The sequence below is a fragment of the Mustela nigripes genome, chromosome 9 (assembly GCF_022355385.1).
Source record: "Mustela nigripes isolate SB6536 chromosome 9, MUSNIG.SB6536, whole genome shotgun sequence".
NCBI lineage: Eukaryota > Metazoa > Chordata > Mammalia > Carnivora > Mustelidae > Mustela > Mustela nigripes.
In genome coordinates, this window is record NC_081565.1 from 13,232,656 (window position 1) to 13,252,261 (window position 19,606).

Consider the following 19,606-nt stretch of genomic DNA (forward strand, 5'->3'; position numbering starts at 1 on the left):
CATATAACTCCACATGACTCAGTAGTTGACTTAGTTTTGTCCTTGTATTTGGATCACCCTTGCAGTGTTTTCAGTCAACCTTTTTCAGTGTGATATCAGCACACTTGGTGCCTGATAGTGTTCTCCCTTGACTGTACTTTGGGCCAAATTCTGTTGTTTGCATGTGTACTCCCCTGTAATAAACTTGGGTGCTCAAAAATAGAAGAGCAAATTGTCCTATTGTAACATGCATGTGCCAGACACTGGGAAGTACACTTTGGAGAGAATGTGAAGTTCTTTTAATCTTTCATCAATGAGAGTTTACTACATGTGGGGTCACCTGCTTCTGTGGGTTACTTGTTAACCTTGCACCTGTGTGGAGGCCCTCTTGATTAGTAAATTGGTGCTCAGACATTCCAGTGCAATGTTCAAGTGTTTCATGGATAATAAAATGTTCGATACAGTAAACTTGATTAAAAAAAATTTTTTTTGGTGGTAATGTTTCACATAATACTGGATATAGTAAAGTTTCTTTGGAAAGAGGTCTTTTGGAACCAGGTGTTTGGTTTCACATATTAATTACCTCCCCAATTCCAAACTATAGTTTTGAGAACTTTTTTGCTCACATATCCGTTGTTTCAGGTGTGATCTTTCTATATAGATGTGTGTGGTTCAGGTCACTCCCCCTTACACAGAAGATCAAATGATTACCTTCCATTCCTGTCCACAGGGGAATAGGGTTCATGTGGCAGTTTAGAAAGAAGATATTTTACCCTTACTCAGCACATGGACAGAATGGGGAAAAGTGTCCCTAAGGGATTTCAGTAATTGTGCAGAGGCCTGACTTTTCAGCATTTTGCTAAGGCCTGTGAAAATGAAATAAGAGAATGTTAAATACAAAAGATACACACCAAATCCAATTTTTATTTGGAAGTAGATACTTCTAGAACTTACTGTGTGTTAAATTTTATGCCACTTCCATTGCCTTTAGTGTAATTCTGTTTATCCCATATCTTAATTAATGGTCCAGGTCTGACCAAATTCTTGGGTATATAACCCTCCTTGGGGTAGAGAGGGATGGTTGCACCACACCATACTGTATGGTTATGGTTCATAAGCTGTCTGCGGGCCTAAAAACAGGCCTTGGGAGTATTTTAAAACCTGTAACATGTAGTTTCATACTTCCCCTTACTCATGAGAAGAAGTCTGCTGCCACACAGTCTTTGTGACAGTTGCTATTGTTTTTAGAGAAATAATGTATTTGTAGATCATGAAGCAGAGCCATTAATTACAGTAGTTCAAAGATTTAAAAGTCAAACACAATTTGAATTTACCACTGGGTCAGATTCTGCTAATTTTACATCAAAGAATATTTTGGTTGAGGAAAAGCACCTCAGGTATAGTAGTTTTATAAACGATATTTCCATGTGGTGTATGTTCATTGACAGGTACAACAAACTTCAATCTCTGGGCCAAAGATGGAGAGCCATTTGGAAATTGCTGTTCTCTTGGAACGCAGGTAAACGTTTGATGGCTTTACTGTAGATCTATGAAATGAAAAGTCAGATGACAGACTATTTTATCTTTTATTTTCATATGAAAATAGATTTTAAACAAAATCCAAAAATAAAATTTGACACTATAAATGAAGGGCTTGAGTACATTCTTTTTCTTTGTAGCTATAGATTTAAACCAGTTTGTAGCCTCAAATTTACAATTATAATCACTGGTTTTATGGCAATACATTTCAAAGCTAAAAAAAAAAAAAAAACCCCAGCCATCCAGGTTTAAACTGTATACAACTCTTCCCATATGTACATGTGATTTACAGAAGCCCCAGCGTTCACAGCATGTGAGCTAAGCTATAGTGGAGGTGCAGTGCTGGAGGTCCCCGCATCTGGAGCAAAACCAAGCGGCCTTCCAGTTCACGGTGAGGTAGTAGAGAAGGGATTTCCTCCAAGATTTCCTCACCCGGCTGAGCAGTTCTCTTCCTGCAGAAACAAAGAGGATGCCTCCGTGGAACAGTAAAAACAAGTCTTCAATGAACAGAAATAAGTGACAGCTCACGATGGCTAACAGGTAAAATACGTATTTGAGTACCTCTTTGGAAAAATACTTGGGAGATGAGCCACTGTACAAAATTATTCAAGAGTAAAATTAAGGGGCGTCTAGGTGGCTCAGTGAGTTAAAGCCTCTGCCTTTAGCTCAGGTCATGATCCCAAGGTTCTGGGATCGAGCCCTGCATCAGGCTCTCTGCTCAGCAGGGAGCCTGCTGCCTCCTCCCTCTTGTGCCTGTCTCTCTGCCTACTTGTGACCTCTGTCAAATAAATAAAATCTTTAAAAAAAAACAAAGTAAAATTAAAAATCTACTGGACTGTAAGATAAGCTAGAATTCAGGATATTCCAACTGAAAGTGGTAGTTAAGAGAACTCTGTAACATGTACCCTGCAAGCAGGAAGCTGGGGATGGCATCAGTGTCGGTAACTGTCTAGTAATTGTGACGGATCTTGTAGAACTTGGAAGGAGCTCTGAAAAGAAGGGAGATGAAAACACAGCTCAGAAGCCAGCCCCTAACTCCAGCCTAGTTTAAGCTTTCATCTCTTAAACCTGGATTATGACCCCAGACTCCAAAAGAATTCTAGCAGACCTCCCCCTACCTGCTGCGTCTCTAACAACACCATTACTCTCCTGCATCCCGAGCGCCTGAACTCTTCAGGCTGTCACCCCAAGCTGATAGCTAAACCTGGCACCCAAATCCCCATGTACTCCTCTTCCACGACTCTGGGCTGTCTCATCTCTAAACCCACCTTTGCAATACTCAGTGCCTCCTGATACTCTTAAGACCTGCCCTGAGGTTCATGATGGTTTTGGCCTGTGCCTGATTTGGTCCCACCATAGAAGGTTTTAAGGTAATCACATTCAAATCTTGGATCTGCTGCTGCTGAGCTGTGTGCCTACAAAAGAGGCAGCTCTTTCTCAACATTCCTTGTGGCTCAGCTATATGCTATCCTGCTCTGTGGTAGTGACAGATGAGCCCCGAAGTCCTGGTTTCATCTTCTGCTGTGACATTTTTCATTTTACACAATTTCTTCATCTAGTAAAGGCATACTTCCTACCTCCTAGGATACAAAGACTACATGAGATAATACATGTAAAGTGCTTATTAATACACACAGACACTCAAAAATGGTAGCTATTATCTCTGGGTCACTACTGACCGATTCCCTGAGTCTATTTCATGTGCCTCCTAAACGTTAACCTTCTCAAGGTCTCACACAGAAAGGCTCTGTGAACTTTAGGGGTTGTAGACACCCTGTGCTAAGAGGTTTGACTTCAAACTTTTGCTGAGGAAGAACAGAAGGCACAGCCAGGCATCCTTTCCTGAGATGCAGGGAGATGGACAAACTAAACTAAGAGACTAAACTGTAACTAAACTAAACTAAACTAAACTAACAGACTAAACTACAGACTAAACTGTAAACTAAGCATTTGCAGCCTAAATGCTCTACGGCTGGAGTAGAGAACAAGGAAATCCAGCAATGGAGCTCAGCAGGAGAATTCCCTGTATCCCTGACGGCTCATCCAGCCTCCAATTTCAGGCCATTCCCTAAGCCATCACCTTGTCCTCCTCCTAGATCCACCAACCACTCCATTCCATTTTCCTAGGGACCAGTTTTGAAAGCAAATCTGTCTTCAGTTTTCCAGAGACCTGAAGGTGGCATTTGTGGCATTCTGAGTCTCCACTAGATAGATTAGGGACCCTAAAGCTTCTTATGTTTACAACAGCACGTACTCTTACCTGGCTTGGTCCAGGTTGAGAGTCCTCAGCCAGGGAAGATTCCAACTGAGACAGACCAGGTGACGATGTGGAGTCTCTAGAAGTGCTGGTGACCAATTCCCCTAAAGCATCCACTTGTCTTCTCAAGCTGTGTAACGTGCCCTCTGTCTGCCGCTTCCCCTTAATTAGCACTTCTGCTTGCTTGGACATACAGTGTCGAAGCTGGGCCTGAAAGCATTACGGTAAAATTTAGGGTTTTACACAGAAGAAATGTACTCCATAGCTTCCTCATGCTTAACACTGATGGGCCGATCTGATTATCATAAAGTAAGAATGGCTGCTGAAAATGTCTTTGTCCTAAAAAATATATAAACGTAGAAGGTGCTGGTGGCTTCTCTCTGTGCGTAGAACTTGTACCATGCTGTGCTGTCATTAACTGGGCCTTCTGCTCAGTTCTCTCCCTTACAACAATACTTAGGATTTCTGCATCCCTGGCCTCCTCGTTAAATGATGATTCCTTCTCTCCCTTTCCTGCCCAGACTTAGCAGAAGACTGGTTTATACTTGATATCTTCAGTGCCTCTCACAGTGCATTCCAGTCTTCAACCCCACGCTACTTTCTGGCTTGCCCCCCTGCTGTTTCTTTCAAAGGATTCTCTCCAAGTCTACAGCAGTTCTGTCCAACAGAACTTTCTGTGATGATGGGAATGTTCTTTATCTGTGCTGTCAAATATAGCAGCCACTCAATAGTGGCTGTCGAGTCCCTAAAACTGTGGCAACTGAAGAACTTTTAACCTAATAGAATTCATTTACATTTAAGTAGCCACATGTGGCTGGAAGCTGTTGGATGTCAAGGACCTCCACTCCCTCAACACAGTGCATGGCTCCCTCCCAGTTCATGCTGTGTATGAAGCCTTTCTCCAAACACATTCTGCCCTCTCATTCTATCTTCCTTTCATTTTTCCAATTCCCACCTGTACTGTTAACCCCCAAATCCTTAGGTCAATGCTGATCGCTAAATCCTAGACTCTTTGAAAGCTGCCTATGGAGAGATTGGCCCTGGATGTCTCACAGGCCTCAAGACTCCACATGTTCTGAGCCAAACAACTTTCTGTCTGACACCCAAAGCCTATCTTTCCCCCAACCACTGGTCTATGAGCCTCTTGTTTATCACTGTATCTCTATTTTCTGTCCCAGGTCCTTAGGTTCTGTCAGTTTTAGCTGAGGCAAAGAAGCATTACCCAGAACACTGGGCTTAACTCCACAATTCATGGTTTGAATGCTAACCCCTGCCACTTACTGTGTGATGCCAACTTCTCTAAACTTCCGCCATGTAATCTAGAAAGCTGCTCATGCCGTAACAGAGGGAATGGCAGCAGTATATCGTGATAAGCAATTTCCCACTGTCCTCAACATGCCAACCATCTCATACTGTACTGTTTTAAAGGGCAACCTTGAGTCGATCTTCACGGTGACGCAGTCTCTCTCGGAGTGCTTCTCCACGCCAGTGTTCATCCTTTTTCAGAGGGAAAGGGAAACATCAGAGTCCCCAAACGTTGCTAGCCTTTCCCTCCTCCCGCCTTCCCCAAGTTCCACATGTATTTTTCAGCTTATCTGGGGGGAGGTGGGAACAAATTATCTTCTAGCAAAGCCCAAAGAGCAGCAGGATATATACTTACCATTATGTGAGTCTGGGAAAAATTCAATTTTTCTTCAAAAGGTGATGGTCTCTCACTCACAGTGAATGGAAAGTTCTCTTTCAAGCTTTCTAACCCTCCTTCTAGGTTTTCATTCCTTTCCAAAATAGCCTCCAGATCTGCTGGTAGTTCTGGGAGAAACTGGTTGAGATTCCTCAGGCTTGTTCTGATTTCATCTTTCACCTCACATTTAAGTGTTCGCATTGCGTCACTGATTTCCATCTGTCTTCTTTCCAGATCTTTTTGGTTTGTCATCTGAAGAGTGAGAGTCAGATTCGAGTGGGTAATATTTGGGAGCTACTTGGAATTGAACTGCTTAATGTGTCATGTACTTATGGAACTTTCCACGTAGGATTAGACTCTCCCAGTCTAAGTGTGAACTGCTCTGAGCCTGGTTACACCACAGGGTATCAGAGGTTTCTGCTGGGTCATTTCTTCCTTCCTAGGCATTTGGGTCTTCTAGACTTGTTTCTGACATAAAATCTAACATTTCAACACAGCTCTTTGGAACATGATAAAATTTCATGCTGAAGAACTGCTATTTTTCTTTCAAAAACATAAGATGCTGAACTTAAGGGGATTTTAAAAGTACATTTTGAACAAATGCTTTTCTCTTATAGAGGTGCATTTCTAAATTTTAAGACTAAAAAAAACAGATTTGATTTAAAGGACATTCTTATAATCAGCTTTCATAATTTCTAAAAAGAAATACTCCTATTAAAAGAGCTACTTAAGGGTGCCTGGGTGGCTCAGTGGGTTAAGCCACTGCCTTCGGCTCAGGTCATGATCTCAGGGTCCTGGGATCGAGTCCCGCATGGGGCTCTCTGCTCAGCAGGGAGCCTGCTTCCTCCTCTCTCTCTCTCTGCCTGCTTCTCTGCCTACTTGTGATGTCTCTCTGTCAAATAAATTAAAAAAAAAAAAAAAAAAAAAAAAAAAAGAGCTACTTAAGAAACAAAAACTGCCCAATGGGGAGTGAGCATGTCTACCGGGCCTTCTCTGTTTCGGGCGGCCAGCAGGGGCTCCTGGGCACGCACCTGTTTCTTGAGCTCCGTGTACTCATGCTGCATCTGGTTGAGCTCCTTCATCAGGCGCCTGGCCCGCTCGTGGTTGTCCTGGGCCACCTGTTCGATTGTCGCCATCTCTTTCTGCATGCAGCTGTTCTCCTGCTTTTGCTCCTAGTGCAGGAGGAAGGACACGGCTGGGCTCTGGCACATGGAGCTGTGCACTGCTGCCTTACACACTCACTAGCTCTGTAAGTCCGTTTCCCATTGGGGTTCTAGCTGTAACGTGGGGATAACACTACCGGCCTTGAGAGGCTGTGGTAGAGCTATAGTACATAGGTGGTCAGAGTCTGTTATCTGTTAGCCCAAAGTCTGAATCATAGCTCTGCAACATTACCTTTGATAATATGTTCCTTTCCTTTCCTGAGCCTCCATTACTGCAACAGGAACAACAGTCATCCTCACAGAGTTACCCGGAGGATGAAAATCTAGACCCCTCCATGTTATCTTTACAGTCATGCTGCTGATCACTAGTGGTGAGCGTGTCACCCTCTGGGAAACACCCATTTCCCACTGTCTGGGAAACACACACCCATTCACATACATCAGCTCCTCCAGAGGGTGTCAGAAAATCCACTCCTGTGATAGTCTCTACCACTGCCCAACTGCCTCCACCCAAAATAAATCTCTGTGGACTTAGAGTATCCCCTCCCCCCCATTTTTTAAAAAGGACTTTTATTTGACAGAGAAAAACAGTGAGAGAAGGAACACAAGCAGGGGGAGTAGGGGAGGGAGAAGCAGGCCTCCCACCAAGTAAGGAGCTCAATGCGGGGCTCAGTCCCAGAACCCTGAGATCATGACCTGAGCTGAAGGCAGCCGCCTAACGACTGAGCCATTCGGGCACCCCTCACCTCCCCAAATTTTATCCCAAATAGATTTCAGGGATAAAAGCATGGCAGACTGCGCTCCTTGGTTTAAGGAAAATTAAAGCTAATCTGACTAAAAAGGGCAGGATGAGAAAAATCTGTGAGCAGTGACTGCAGATGGGCAAACATGTTAAGCCCCCCCCCCCACCGAATGCTGCAGCCCCTGTCAGTGGAGGTGTGAGCTGAGGCTCCTTGCTGAGAGTGCTCTCTGCTTCATGTTGACACTGTCTGTTCGGCTTCTCGAGGGCTACAGCCCACTATCAGCTTCAAGATCACACTGTGCATCAATACACACAAAACAGTTGAGTTAGGAACTGGGCTGCCAGGTAATTTGTTTTCTCCAAAGCAGCGTTTTAGTCTAAAAATGTAAATGTGGTGCTTCCTCATGAGCTGTCAGGGCAGTGGGTACCCACCAGAAGGTTCTTCTCCAGCTGGCTCCGCTGGATCTTCAGTGCTTCCTTTAGGCTGGCAACCTGCTTCTCGGCTTTCTTTCTTTCTGTCAAGAACTGGTTCCGTAAGAGGCTGAAGTCTGCCCTCATAGAGTCTGTCTCTTTCTGGAGAGCCTGCAGCTCACTTGACTTTTCCAGTAACTGCTGCTCCCGTTCTGAAAGCTGCCGTTCTGAAATGAGCATTTTTAGTAGTTTGGGTGGAGGCCCTGGTCCCGCTATGGGCAGGTAGGGAAATGCCACTCGGGAATCACTGGATCTTCCGAATCCCCCCGACCCACATCCGAGGCCCAGGTAAAAGCCCTCACAAAGGTGCCTCCTGACAAAACTGGGCCCTAGAGGGTTGGATCCCAAAGTGACGGACAGCTATTGTCTTCCCTTTATCAGGGACCAGTGAGAGCAAACAGCAATCCTGAGGGGCAGGAGACATGGAAATAGATGGCTGAAGTACTTCTTATAAACCCGGGTTTTAATAAAGGGAGTGCACACATACTTCTCCTTCACGGGAGGCAGCGTGGTGTAAACAACACGGGATCTGGAGTGGCATAAGCCCTATTTTATACAAGAGGAGCCTACTTCTGCTGTTCCATGGGAATCTTATATGCAAATGCATAGTGCACATTAAGTACTCAATAAATGATGCTTACAAAGAACAACGACAGTTAAAATAGATTTTTCTACCCACACTCTGGAGTAACACCCTGTCCAAGATTTCACTTTCACATGTCAGGTGTGGTCAGACTCAACACATATGTTAGTTAAGTTTCATTTTCACAACGAAATGGCTGGTCTAGGGCACCTGGGTGGCTCATTCGGTTAAGCGTCTGCCTTCAGTTCAGGTCATGATCCCAGAGTCCTGGGGTGGAGTCCTGTATGGGGCTACCTGCTCAGCAGGGAGCCTGCTTCTCCCTCTGCTTGTGCTGTGTCTCTCTCAAATAAATAAAATCTTTAAAAGAAAAAAGAAAATAAAGAAGCTGCTGGTCTGGATGTAATCAAGAGTTGGGGAGGAAGGAGTAATAACCCTTCCACCAAGTTCACCAGAGAACATTTTCTGACCATTGTTAAACCCTGAAGCCTAAGAAAGAAAAAAATCACTTATTGCTGTGGGAACTATCATTTATCCTGGATTTCCATGTCATTGTCATTGATACATGGCTCAAGAGAGCGCAAACAGACCCAAAAGCAAATACCTGTATTTTGGTACCATTCACTATGACAAATTTGGACACAAGTAGAACTGTTGATAATTGGTTTTTTTTTTTTTTTTTTTAATATTTTATTTATTTATTTGACAGTGAGAGATCACAAGTAGGCAGAGAGGCGGGCAGAAAGAGAGGAAGGGAAGCAGGCTACCGGCTGAGCAGAAAGCCCGATGTGGGGCTCGATCCCAGGACCCTGAGATCATGACCTGAACTGAAGGCAGCGGCTTAACCCACTGAGCCACCCAGGCGCCCCGATAATTGTTTTTTGATTGGGCGAGATGAAATGGATCATCATTTCCAAAGCTCAAAACAGCGTTCTTCACAGAAAGCCTTCAGAGTGCCTTCTAGAACTTCTTTGCCTTAACATCTCTCTGCCTTGAGGCACCATTCTTGAAGTAGGCAGTATGGTCGGATAAAAAGACCACACAGTCTCAGGATCAACTCCCATCTCCATAAAGACAAATGCCTTGTATCTCTGAACCTGTTGTCACCTCTCCTGGGGCTAGCAGGATCCAACGGGGCATCTCCTTGCCACTCTGCACCTTCTGACCCCTTCTGGGCCGTGGCCGGGCTCAGGGTTTCCTCTACACACCTGGCAAGACAACCAGTGCCGCCCCCCTCCCAAAGAGCCGTATTTGGGAACACATACTGGTCTGGGAGAGCGTTTTCTCCAGGGTCTCGCTGCTCCTCTCCTCTTCCTGCAAAGTCCTCACACGCTCCTCAGCCAAGAGCAGCTTTGAGAGCACCTGGTCCAGCTTGCCTTTCTGCTCGCCCAACTCCCTTTCCAGCTGCTGCTGCTGCTCCTTCAGAGCCACTTTACTGGCTTCTAACTTTTTTTCTTCACATTCTCGCTCTTTCTGGAGTCTCTGAAACATCTTAATAGAGAACAAACAGTCATAATATAACAAATACACTATATCCCAAATGAGGGAACCTTCGCGGACGCTAGCCAGGTTCCAGCTCCAGAGAAAGCAGGAAACAGCCCAGTGAGAGACAGTGAGTTCCCTTTACAGAGGTGATCGTGCTGGGACTGAAAAACTATCTGGCCACCGCGCGAGGAAAAGATTCATGCGGCCGGTGGCATGGGGCCAGCAAGATTCTTTACAGGACCCGTGTTCTGTGGTCTTAATGGTCCCAATATTAATACCGAGAGAGCAAAACGCTGGTGTAAAATCCTCCTGGTTACACAGGGCGGTTAAGGGAACTAGTCCTATGGGCGATCCTTCACAGCTTCAGCCGGGAGAAGCTCACCCAAGTGACAAAGTGTTTTTTTCTGTAAAATCATAAATGTGTGGTACCATTTCTTGCTGGGCTAGCTTAGCCTTGTTTTCTTCAATCTCGTTCCAAAGCTCTTGAAGCTGTTGCTGCTTTGTCTCCCCTTCTTTGCGGCAGTCTTCAGTCTTCTTCATCCACTCACCGATACCCTTCTCGAGCCTGGTCTGTTCACTGAGCAGCATGTCCTTACGCTGGGTGGTGTGAAGCACATCCTTTACGTGAAAGAACAAATGGAAACTATTAACAAAGCCATCTGCCCTAGGGCTGGCAAATGCCCCTCCTGAGATCCAGCAAGTCTGACAAAATAAACATGAAAGTCCCACATCATTTATTCTCTCAACAAACTTATTTAAAGCACCCAGGATGCAATTTAATCATCAGCTTTCCTCTTTTTAGTGTCTAAGAAGAGGACAGAAGATGTCCCAACCTAAGAGACCCAGTTCGTCTGAACTTCAGCTGCTTCATCACTGAGGTGGGAATAAACAACACCCACCTCACAAGATTGCTAAGAAGATTAAGGAGCGCTGTGACTAAGGCTTAATTCTCATTGAAAATAAACCTAAAGTCATGGTTTTGTTACTATTTGAAATATTTATGTGGGTTGAAAAGCTCAGAAAATAATTTCTTATTTATGCAAGGAATCCAAATTAAACTTTTTTGGAGAAATTTATTATATATATATTTTTTTAGAAATTTACTGTATTTTCAACAACACAGAAAATACTCATTAGAGCCTACTGTGTAAGAATTTTTTTAAAGATGGAATACTTCAAGTTTTACATCTTAGATTACTAAAGACAGATGGAAGAAATCAGATGTCCAATCCAACCCCTGGTTTACATAGTGGAAACTGAGGCCCAGAACTTGCTTGAGGTTCTCTGAAACCGAAATTACTGCACTATTCTCATAGGATGACAATTATCTTTAAGACTATCCAAAGTAAAGGGTCAAGAATCAGCTTTACTGAACATCTGACAAGATGGAGGCCCAGGTACTCTGAAATTGGCAGTTACCCTGCTGCTCAGAGTAACCAAATCTGAGCTAAGCTGTGCAGGCCTTATCTTTGCCAAGAGTAAGAGATGGTCCATCTGGTGCCCGAAGCCCCTAAAGGGGCTGGTTGAGCATTTTAGGCTCTGTTCTAGCTACCATCTTCCTTATTATCTTTGAGTAAAACTTTGAAAATAAATGAGAAAACCACTGCTCTGCATCAAAAGTTTCGTGTGTATGTTTGTGTCTTAAAAATGGCCCTATGGAACCTGCTGGTATGAAAAGGAACCAACCTACTTGATTTGACTTTTATTTTAGCCAATTGTCTGCATACCTTCAGGATACTACTAGAAGATTACATTTGTTAAACTTACCTGTTTTGCTAGGTTCAAATGGTCTTGGACATCCGCTAGTTCCTTCTGTAGTGAGTTTACGGCTTCTCGTTTTTCTACAGAAATAACATTTACATAATATAAATACACTTGTATGCATTTCCCCAATTCCCATCAGTCCCCAAAAAAGTAGAGTGGAAGTGAATATAAACTCATTTCTGTTAAGTGTATGGCTATCCAGGGGCGCCTGGGTGGCTCAGTGGTTAAGCCGCTGCCTTCGGCTCAGGTCATGATCTCAGGGTCCTGGGATCAAGTCCCGCATCGGGCTCTCTGCTCAGCGGGGAGCCTGCTTCCTCCTCTCTCTCTCTCTGCCTGCCTCTCTGCCTACTTGTGATTTATCTCTGTCAAATAAATAAATAAAATCTTTAAAAAAAAAAAAAAAAAAGTGTATGGCTATCCATTTACTTATCAAAAGGTCAAAAGAATGAGTTAATACGTACAACCTATATCTGGGCTTGGAGCTCAGGTTTTTAGATTTACATGTTCAAAACCTCATCATAAAAAAATGTATAGTTAATACCTAGTGTTGACAACGTGCATGGTTTAAAAATGAACACCTTCTACATTGCTGGGAGAAATGTAAATTGGTACAATCTTAAAGGGAGATAATTTGGGAATAGATTTTATATGTGTGCTGGCTTTGTCACTTGCTACCTCTATGACCTTGAGGAAATCACAGAAAACTAAGCTTACATTTTCTCCTCTGTAAATGGGTGAAAGAGTTTCTATCATAAAAATGTTATAAGGATTAAATGAAATGCACATAAAATACTTGAATCGTGTCTGAGACACAGTAAGTGCTTAACAAGTATAAATACGTTGTTAGCTAGACTTATTTAGTAATTTCTAATCATGGATGTTTAACAAAGTTTTGATAATAAAGGTATTATCTGCATCTTTCTTTTTTGTTTTAAAACTACACACACACACACATACACACACACACACACCCCAAGGAAAAATCTGGAAGGATATTCACCACACTGTTAATAGGAATTACCTCTGAGGGGTGAGGTCAATAGTCATTTTTATTTCATCTTTTTGCGTGTTTTTAAATTGTTCTTTAAGGAACATGAACTATTTTTTTTAAAACAGCATTACTGAGGGCGCCTGGGTGGCTCAGTGGGTTAAGCCGCTGCCTTCGGCTCAGGTCATGATCTCAGGGTCCTGGGATCGAGTCCCGCATCGGGCTCTCTGCTCAGCAGGGAGCCTGCTTCCCTCTCTCTCTCTCTCTGCCTGCCTCTCCATCTACTTGTGATTTCTCTCGTCAAATAAATAAATAAAATCTTTAAAAAAAAAATAAATAAATAAAACAGCATTACTGAGATATAATTCACATACCAAGCATTTCACCCATTTTAAAGTGTGCAATTCATTGGCTTTAAGTATATTCACAAAGTCATGCAAACATCACTACAATCTAATTTTAGAACATTTCTGTCACTTCTAAAAATAAATCCCATGCCCATTAGCATGAATTATTTCTATAATAAGAAAAGGAAACAAAAGAAGAACCCTTGAGGTGGGACCAAGGGGCAAAGATGGTTTCCATCTCGAATGGACAAGTGTTGGACAGCCAGGGTCAGTCCCCATGGAGATGATCTTTGGTAACAGATTCCTTCTGAGGAATAGCTGAGTTCTGGTTTTGTTTTTCAAGACTGCTTCAGCAAAAGGTGAAAAAGAGAAGAGGCTATGGAAACCCCTCTGCTTCCAGACACGCTGAAGAGAGCCAGCAGGAAAGCCTCCCAGAAGAATGGGCCTCGTCCTCCTCCAATGGCTGGTGGATGAGGAAGGTCACTGTCTGCTCTAAGAAGCAAACAACTGAACAGACACATTCATGGCAGAGGGCTGACCATGCCGGACTGACTGTGTACGCCTCAACAAGGACAGCTCTGTGTCCTCACAGATGAGTGAGGGCGCGCTGGGAGTTCCCCACCCAGGGATCCGGCGTGGCTGACGTGCAGCTCCATACATGCACATATGTGTGTCCCTATCTTCTCTGCATAGTTTGCAAAAGTATTAATATAGTTTTAATAAGGAAATATTTTTAGGTTACAAAACCTGACTTCTCTTTGTATAATTAAACTCCAAATCTGGAAGAAAATAAAAGGTTGTATATTCAGAGAAAAGAAAAGAAAAGAAAACCTAACCAAAGGAAGGACACCCTCCCCTCCCCGGCCACCGCGGAGGGGCAGCTTCATACCTTGTAGCTGCTGCTGCACTGCTCCCAAGTCTTTATGCAGTGAGAGCTTCTCTCTGTTAAGTTGGTCTAGCTCCTGCTGCAGCTTTCTGACATCCAATTCCAATCTTTCTAAGTTTGCCTGCTCCATTCTGCTATTGTCTTCTGCAGCTGCTAAAACCCTACCGCGCAAGCAGAGTAAGTGAGACTATCGAACATAAAAGGTCCAACTGCGCACAAGACACAGCCAAGGAACATTGTTATCCTTTCACTGGATGGTTATAGACTATGAATGATTATAAACCTTAACACTCTTCTGGGGCGCCTGGGTGGCTCAGTGTGTTAAATCGCTGCCTTCAGCTCGGGTCATGATCTTGGGGTCCTGGGATGGAGCCCCGCGTTGGGCTCTCCCCTCAGTGGGGAGCCTGCTTCCCTTCCTCTCTCTCTGCCTGCCTTTCTGCCTACTTGTGATCTGTCAAATAAATAAATAAATAATCTTAATAATCTTAATCTTAATCAACTCATTTCCAAAAGACATCTTATTTTCAGCTTTCTAAAACACGAGGTTTTTTGAAAAGTGACTCACTAAAGTTTTATAAAAATCAGAATAACAACAAGGACAACACTCAGAATTCCCCAAATCTCACAATTAAAATAGATGGCTAGCTTCTGATAAGTGAGAAAACAGGAAACACAACTGTGCGATAGGATTTGTCCAAAAAACAGATGTACACGAGCCGGCTTTCTTTTACACCACCAGAGTCCTATAGTGTAGGCTGGTTTCTGTCTGGCTTCTGTCACTGAGAGGAGTCACTGTGAGGTGCACCCATGCTGCTGTGTGTGTCAGTACTGCATTCCCTTCTTCTCTCTCTCTTTTTTAAAAGATATTTATTTATTGGAGAGAGAGAGAAAGAATGAGAGGGGAGAAGGTCAGAGGGAGAAGCAAACTCCCCATGGAGCTGGGGCCCCCCGATGCGGGACTCGATCCCAGGACTCCAGGATCATGACCTGAACCGAAGGCAGTTGTTTAACCAACTGAGCCACCCAGGCGACCCCTGCATTCCCTTCTTATTGCCAAATAGTACTCCAGGATATGTTTACACAGTCATTTGTCTAGCCATTCACCAGCTGATGGACATTTAGGTTGGTTCCAGGTTTTGGCTGTTTTAAATAAAGCTGCTATGAACATTAAAGTACATCATTCTTTGTATGTACACACACTTTCACTTCTCATGAATAAATATCGAGGAGTAGAATGGTAGCTCTTCTGGCCAATATATGTAAGAGTTTTTAAGTAACTGCCAAATTATTCTCCAAAGTGGTCTAACATTTTTACACTTCCACCAACTGTGTATGAAAGTTCCATGTCATTTGGTATGATCAGTCTTTAATTTTAGCCTTTCTAATAGGTACATAGTGTTATCTCATCATGGTTTTAATTTGCATCTTCCTAATGGTTAATGATGAGGAACATCTTTTTTATGTATTTATTTGCCATCCATTCATCTTCTTAAGTGAAATGTCTGCTCAAATCTTTTGCCCATTTAAAAAACTGGATTGTTTGTTTTCTCATTATTGAGTTATGAGTTCTTTGTATATACATGCTCTGGGTACAAGTCCTTTTTTGAAAATACATGGTTGCAAAGATTCTTCTCCCAGTCTGTGACATGTCTTTTCATTATCTTGACAGTGAGGATAAGTTTTGATTTTGATGATGTTCAATTTTACCAATTTATTCTTTTATGGACCATGCTTTGGATGTCCTATCTAGGAAATTCTGCCTAACCCAAGGTCACAAAGGTTTTTTTCCTATGTTTTCTCCTAGAAGTTTTAAATATTTAGGTTTCACATTTATGTTTATGGTCCATTTTGAGGTAATGAATATGGGTGTGGGCTGAAGTTCATTTTTGAGGTTTTGAATATGCAATCATTTCAGCAATATTTTTTGAAAAGACCATCTCTCCTCTACTGAAAAAGATGCCTTTGCATCTTTATCAAAACCATTTGTCCACACATCTGTGCACTTACTTTTGGCTTTCTATTCTGTTCTACTGATTGCTTTTTCTGTCTTTATACCAGTATCATAGTGTTTTGATCACCATGGCTGTATACTGAGTTTTGAAGTCAGGTAGTATTAGCCCTAAACTTTTGTTCTTCACGGTTGTTTTGGTGTCATAGCTAAAGTTTTAGATCCTATTCCATGTCCATCCTGTGTATTTCCACATGAATTTCAGAACCTGATTGTCAATTTCTATTTTGAAAGCCTGTTGGGATTTTGACTGGGATTGTTCTGAATCTATAGATCGGTCTGAGGAGAACCGAATCTTAACAATATTGCCTTTCCACCCACAAACAGGTATCTCTCCACTCAGCTACATCTTCTAGCATTTGTTATTTTACCTAAAAAAATCCACAACAAGTTATTTTAAAATGTGCTTTGGAAAAAGAAAAGCCCAAAAGGAAATCCACCCAGAAATGCTGTTGGTGAGCTGTACTGTGATACTGAGTTCGTGGAGTACTTTCTTTTCTCCATTTCCATTCCCTTCTTATAGTGTGTTTATTATGCTTTAGTCTTCAGGAAGGGATCTGGCAAGCTTATTGGGTTTTGCTCTCACCGTTTAGTCTGTGCCAACTTCTTTTCCCAGCTATCCTGTTTTTCTTCAAGATCTTCCCTTTCTTTGCACAGAGACTCAATACACGACTGTAATGCTCGGGTCTCGGCAGTCATCCGCTCTACTTCCCGTCTGTCCCTCTCGAGGAGCTGCTTCTGCCACTCTATCTCCCCTTTCTGTTGCACGGCTGTCTGCTGCAGATTCTCTAACACCAGTCTCTCCTAAAACAGATAAAAGCGGACTCACACATGCTCAAGAGAAAGACTGCAATTGGCTAAGGGTAAAACGGCTTTGTTTATTACCTCTAGCACTTCAACCCGAATTTTCTCTAACTCAGACACCTTTTGGTCATGCTGTAGCTTCAAACCTTGCAGCTCATTGTTTTCAAGTTGCAACATGTCCAGAATATTCTTTAGTTCTAAGAGAAACAGAGCATGATCCATGCTATTAAATGTAGTTGAAAACATTTACAAAATAAAACAGAAAATAATGCTGTTGATACAAGAAACAATAGGTCATCAAAACATATCTATTATGCTGAATTAACGGAGTTAATTGTGTTTTTAAAAAGATTTTATTTACCTGAAAGAGAAAAGGCGAAAGAGAGAGAGAGAGAGAGGCGTGCGCACAAAAGGGGATAGGAGCAGAGGGAGAAACAGACTCCTCATTGAGCAGGGAGTCTAGAAGCACAGCTCGATCTCAGGACCCTGAGACTATGACCTGAGCCAAAGTCAGAGGCTTATCCAACTGAGCCACTGAGGCACGCTGGAGCTAACTGTTTTAATGGAAAAAAAAAAAAATCCTTTTAAATATTGCTAAACATTAACTTGTTAAATTTTGTTTAAAACATTTTAACAAAAACATTAACAAAGTTCTAGTTTCCAGAGCAATTACCTCATCTAAATGAATTTTAGTCAAAATAAATGGGTAAAATGTTAAAATACATAAGCTGAGATTCGAATAACAATTTTTTACCTTTTTTTAAAAAATATTTATTTATTTGACAGAAAAAGATCACAAGTAGGCAGAGTGGCAGGCAGAGAGAGAGGAAGGGAAGCAGGCTCCCTGCTGAGCAGAGAGCCTGATGCGGGGCTTGATCCCAGAACCTTGGGATCATGACCTGAGACGAAGGCAGAGTCTTTAACCCACTGAGCCACCCAGGCGCCCCCAACAATTTTTTATCTTTTAAAATAAAGATTTTCAAAAAAATATATAGATTTTCAAGTATTAACTCTCTTCTCTGATTATACAGATATTTGCTCACTGTGGAAAATTTCAAGAAAAAAAGAAACAAATGAAAACCCATTATTATCCAACCATCCAAAGATGATCACTACAGCAATAGCAATTTGATTTATTTCCTTCCAGGAGTGTGTGCACACACATGCACATATCTTCCAAATAAATTGGAATTATACTCTATATCCAGTTTTACATCTATTTTTTCAGTCTTCATTCCGTAAATTGGAATTATGCTCTATATTCAGTTTTACATCTATTCTTTCAGTCTTCCCATCAGCATTTTTTGCATGCCATTAAATGTTGAAAATATGGCTTTTAGATTGGCCAAATTTCCAAATTTCATTATAAATTTTGCTGCAAGTAACCAACTCAGGTAGCTTAATTTGTGAAACAAGGAAATCAAGTGTTACTAAGTAAATACAATACTGCTGCAAGGTATATAAATGCTTCCTTTCTCTCAGTAACTAGAAATGGGCTACATGGTTCAATAGGCATGAATTTTCAGATTTGAAACATTGCAGGATTGGCCCGATTTTTTCTGTCAAATAGCCTGTTAAGTGTTCTTCCTTCTCCACACCCTGGTCAGTAATTATAATGACTACTGAGCTCTTAAATAAACTTTATCAGTAAGCTTTGAATGGCAGAAAATACTGTATTCCTTTTACAATACTGCTTTTCTTTGCTCATCTAAAACAAAGCTGAAGTTTAAAAGAAGTTTATTCCACCATTTGTATTTTTTTCTGTGATCTCAAATAGAGATATTTCCAAACTCCAACTTTGTATGATTGCTTTCCTTTAAACTTACCAGTTTTATGTTTAGACATTTGTCCTAAAACTACCTGAAGATTTTCTTCCTCTTTTTCAATTTCCTGCTTTATGAATGCAAGTTGAGTTTTTTTTTCACTAATCTGGACATTCAGTTCTCCTTTCTGAAAACTGAGTTCTTCCAGAAGAGATTTTACTTCCTGTGCCAAAAGAAAAAAAAAAAAAGTCAACTCCACTTTACAAAATTATGAATAGAAATTACCCTGAAATCAATTTTTTTATTAACTATCTCATTTCATAAAAATTCTAATCTGGAAACAAGTTCAGTTTTGCTTTTTGTGTCAAGAAGAGCACTGTATTCTATTTTACACCAACATATTTCTGTATAATAGAAGAAAGTAAGTCACACATTACCTTCATTTAAAATGCATAAGCAGTATTGACTCTGTGTAAGGCAATTTGTCATAGAAAGAAAAGGCTGAATCTGGTACGTCTCCTGCCCTCAGGAGTCTGAACACCTTGAGGAGATTTAGGCAAGGAGTACAAACATGATCATGAAAGCCTAAGATGCCCTAGGAAATGTGCAGAGTGCCCCCAAACTCAGGAGACAGAGAAAACTCCTTCCAAGGTAAAGGAAAAGTCAGGGAAGTCTTCTTAGAGGCATATCAAGCTGAACCATGAAAATGGGTAGGATCTGAACATTCACAAAAAAATTCCTGGAGAAGAAATGGTATGAGAAAAGGCACAGTGGCAGAGGGAGCTACCCACACAGCCAGAGCCCAGATACGTAACACCACATCAAACTGATGCTACAGAAGGGTCCAGATTCAGCAATTTATATTTGCATTTGGAGGGGAAACCAATGAAAATATCTCAGAATAAATCTCTAACATCATCCTAGGACTCTTAAGAAAATCTAGTGAAAAACACACCCGAATGTGATTGCACTTCTCAGTTACTTCGGATTCTCCCAGTCTCAGAGCTTCCTGGAGGTCAGCTTTGGCCTGGACCAGGCTATCCTGGAGGAGATGCAGCTCTTCCTTTTTATGCCCTACCTGCCTGTCCAAGATGGCCATCTCCTGCTGCTGACCCGACACCTGCATTAAAAAAAAGGGAAGAATGCAAA

General features: G+C 42.0%; 1 protein-coding gene across 5 annotated transcripts in view; it reads right to left on the reverse strand.

Annotated features, from left to right (window-relative positions):
- Positions 1 to 1,546: 1,546 nt before the first annotated feature.
- The window catches only part of CNTRL (centriolin), a 92,039-nt gene continuing 73,979 nt past the window's right edge, over positions 1,547 to 19,606 (reverse strand). For 3 of the 5 annotated variants that reach the window (XM_059410902.1, XM_059410903.1, XM_059410906.1), the window contains 15 exons: positions 19,413 to 19,577; positions 18,521 to 18,680; positions 16,776 to 16,891; positions 16,477 to 16,694; positions 13,886 to 14,043; positions 11,665 to 11,738; positions 10,327 to 10,515; positions 9,678 to 9,903; positions 7,794 to 7,999; positions 6,488 to 6,628; positions 5,436 to 5,708; positions 5,210 to 5,272; positions 3,779 to 3,985; positions 2,424 to 2,507; positions 1,547 to 1,970 (listed from right to left, as the gene is read on the reverse strand). In XM_059410902.1, the coding sequence (XP_059266885.1) occupies positions 2,451 to 2,507; positions 3,779 to 3,985; positions 5,210 to 5,272; positions 5,436 to 5,708; positions 6,488 to 6,628; positions 7,794 to 7,999; positions 9,678 to 9,903; positions 10,327 to 10,515; positions 11,665 to 11,738; positions 13,886 to 14,043; positions 16,477 to 16,694; positions 16,776 to 16,891; positions 18,521 to 18,680; positions 19,413 to 19,577 (2,253 nt within the window). In that variant the 3' untranslated portion in view covers positions 1,547 to 1,970; positions 2,424 to 2,450. Of the gene's footprint in view, positions 1,971 to 2,423; positions 2,508 to 3,778; positions 3,986 to 5,209; positions 5,273 to 5,435; positions 5,709 to 6,487; positions 6,629 to 7,793; positions 8,000 to 9,677; positions 9,904 to 10,326; positions 10,516 to 11,664; positions 11,739 to 13,885; positions 14,044 to 16,476; positions 16,695 to 16,775; positions 16,892 to 18,520; positions 18,681 to 19,412; positions 19,578 to 19,606 lie in introns of those variants that run through there. The other 2 variants (XM_059410904.1, XM_059410905.1) reach the window with 2 other exon arrangements.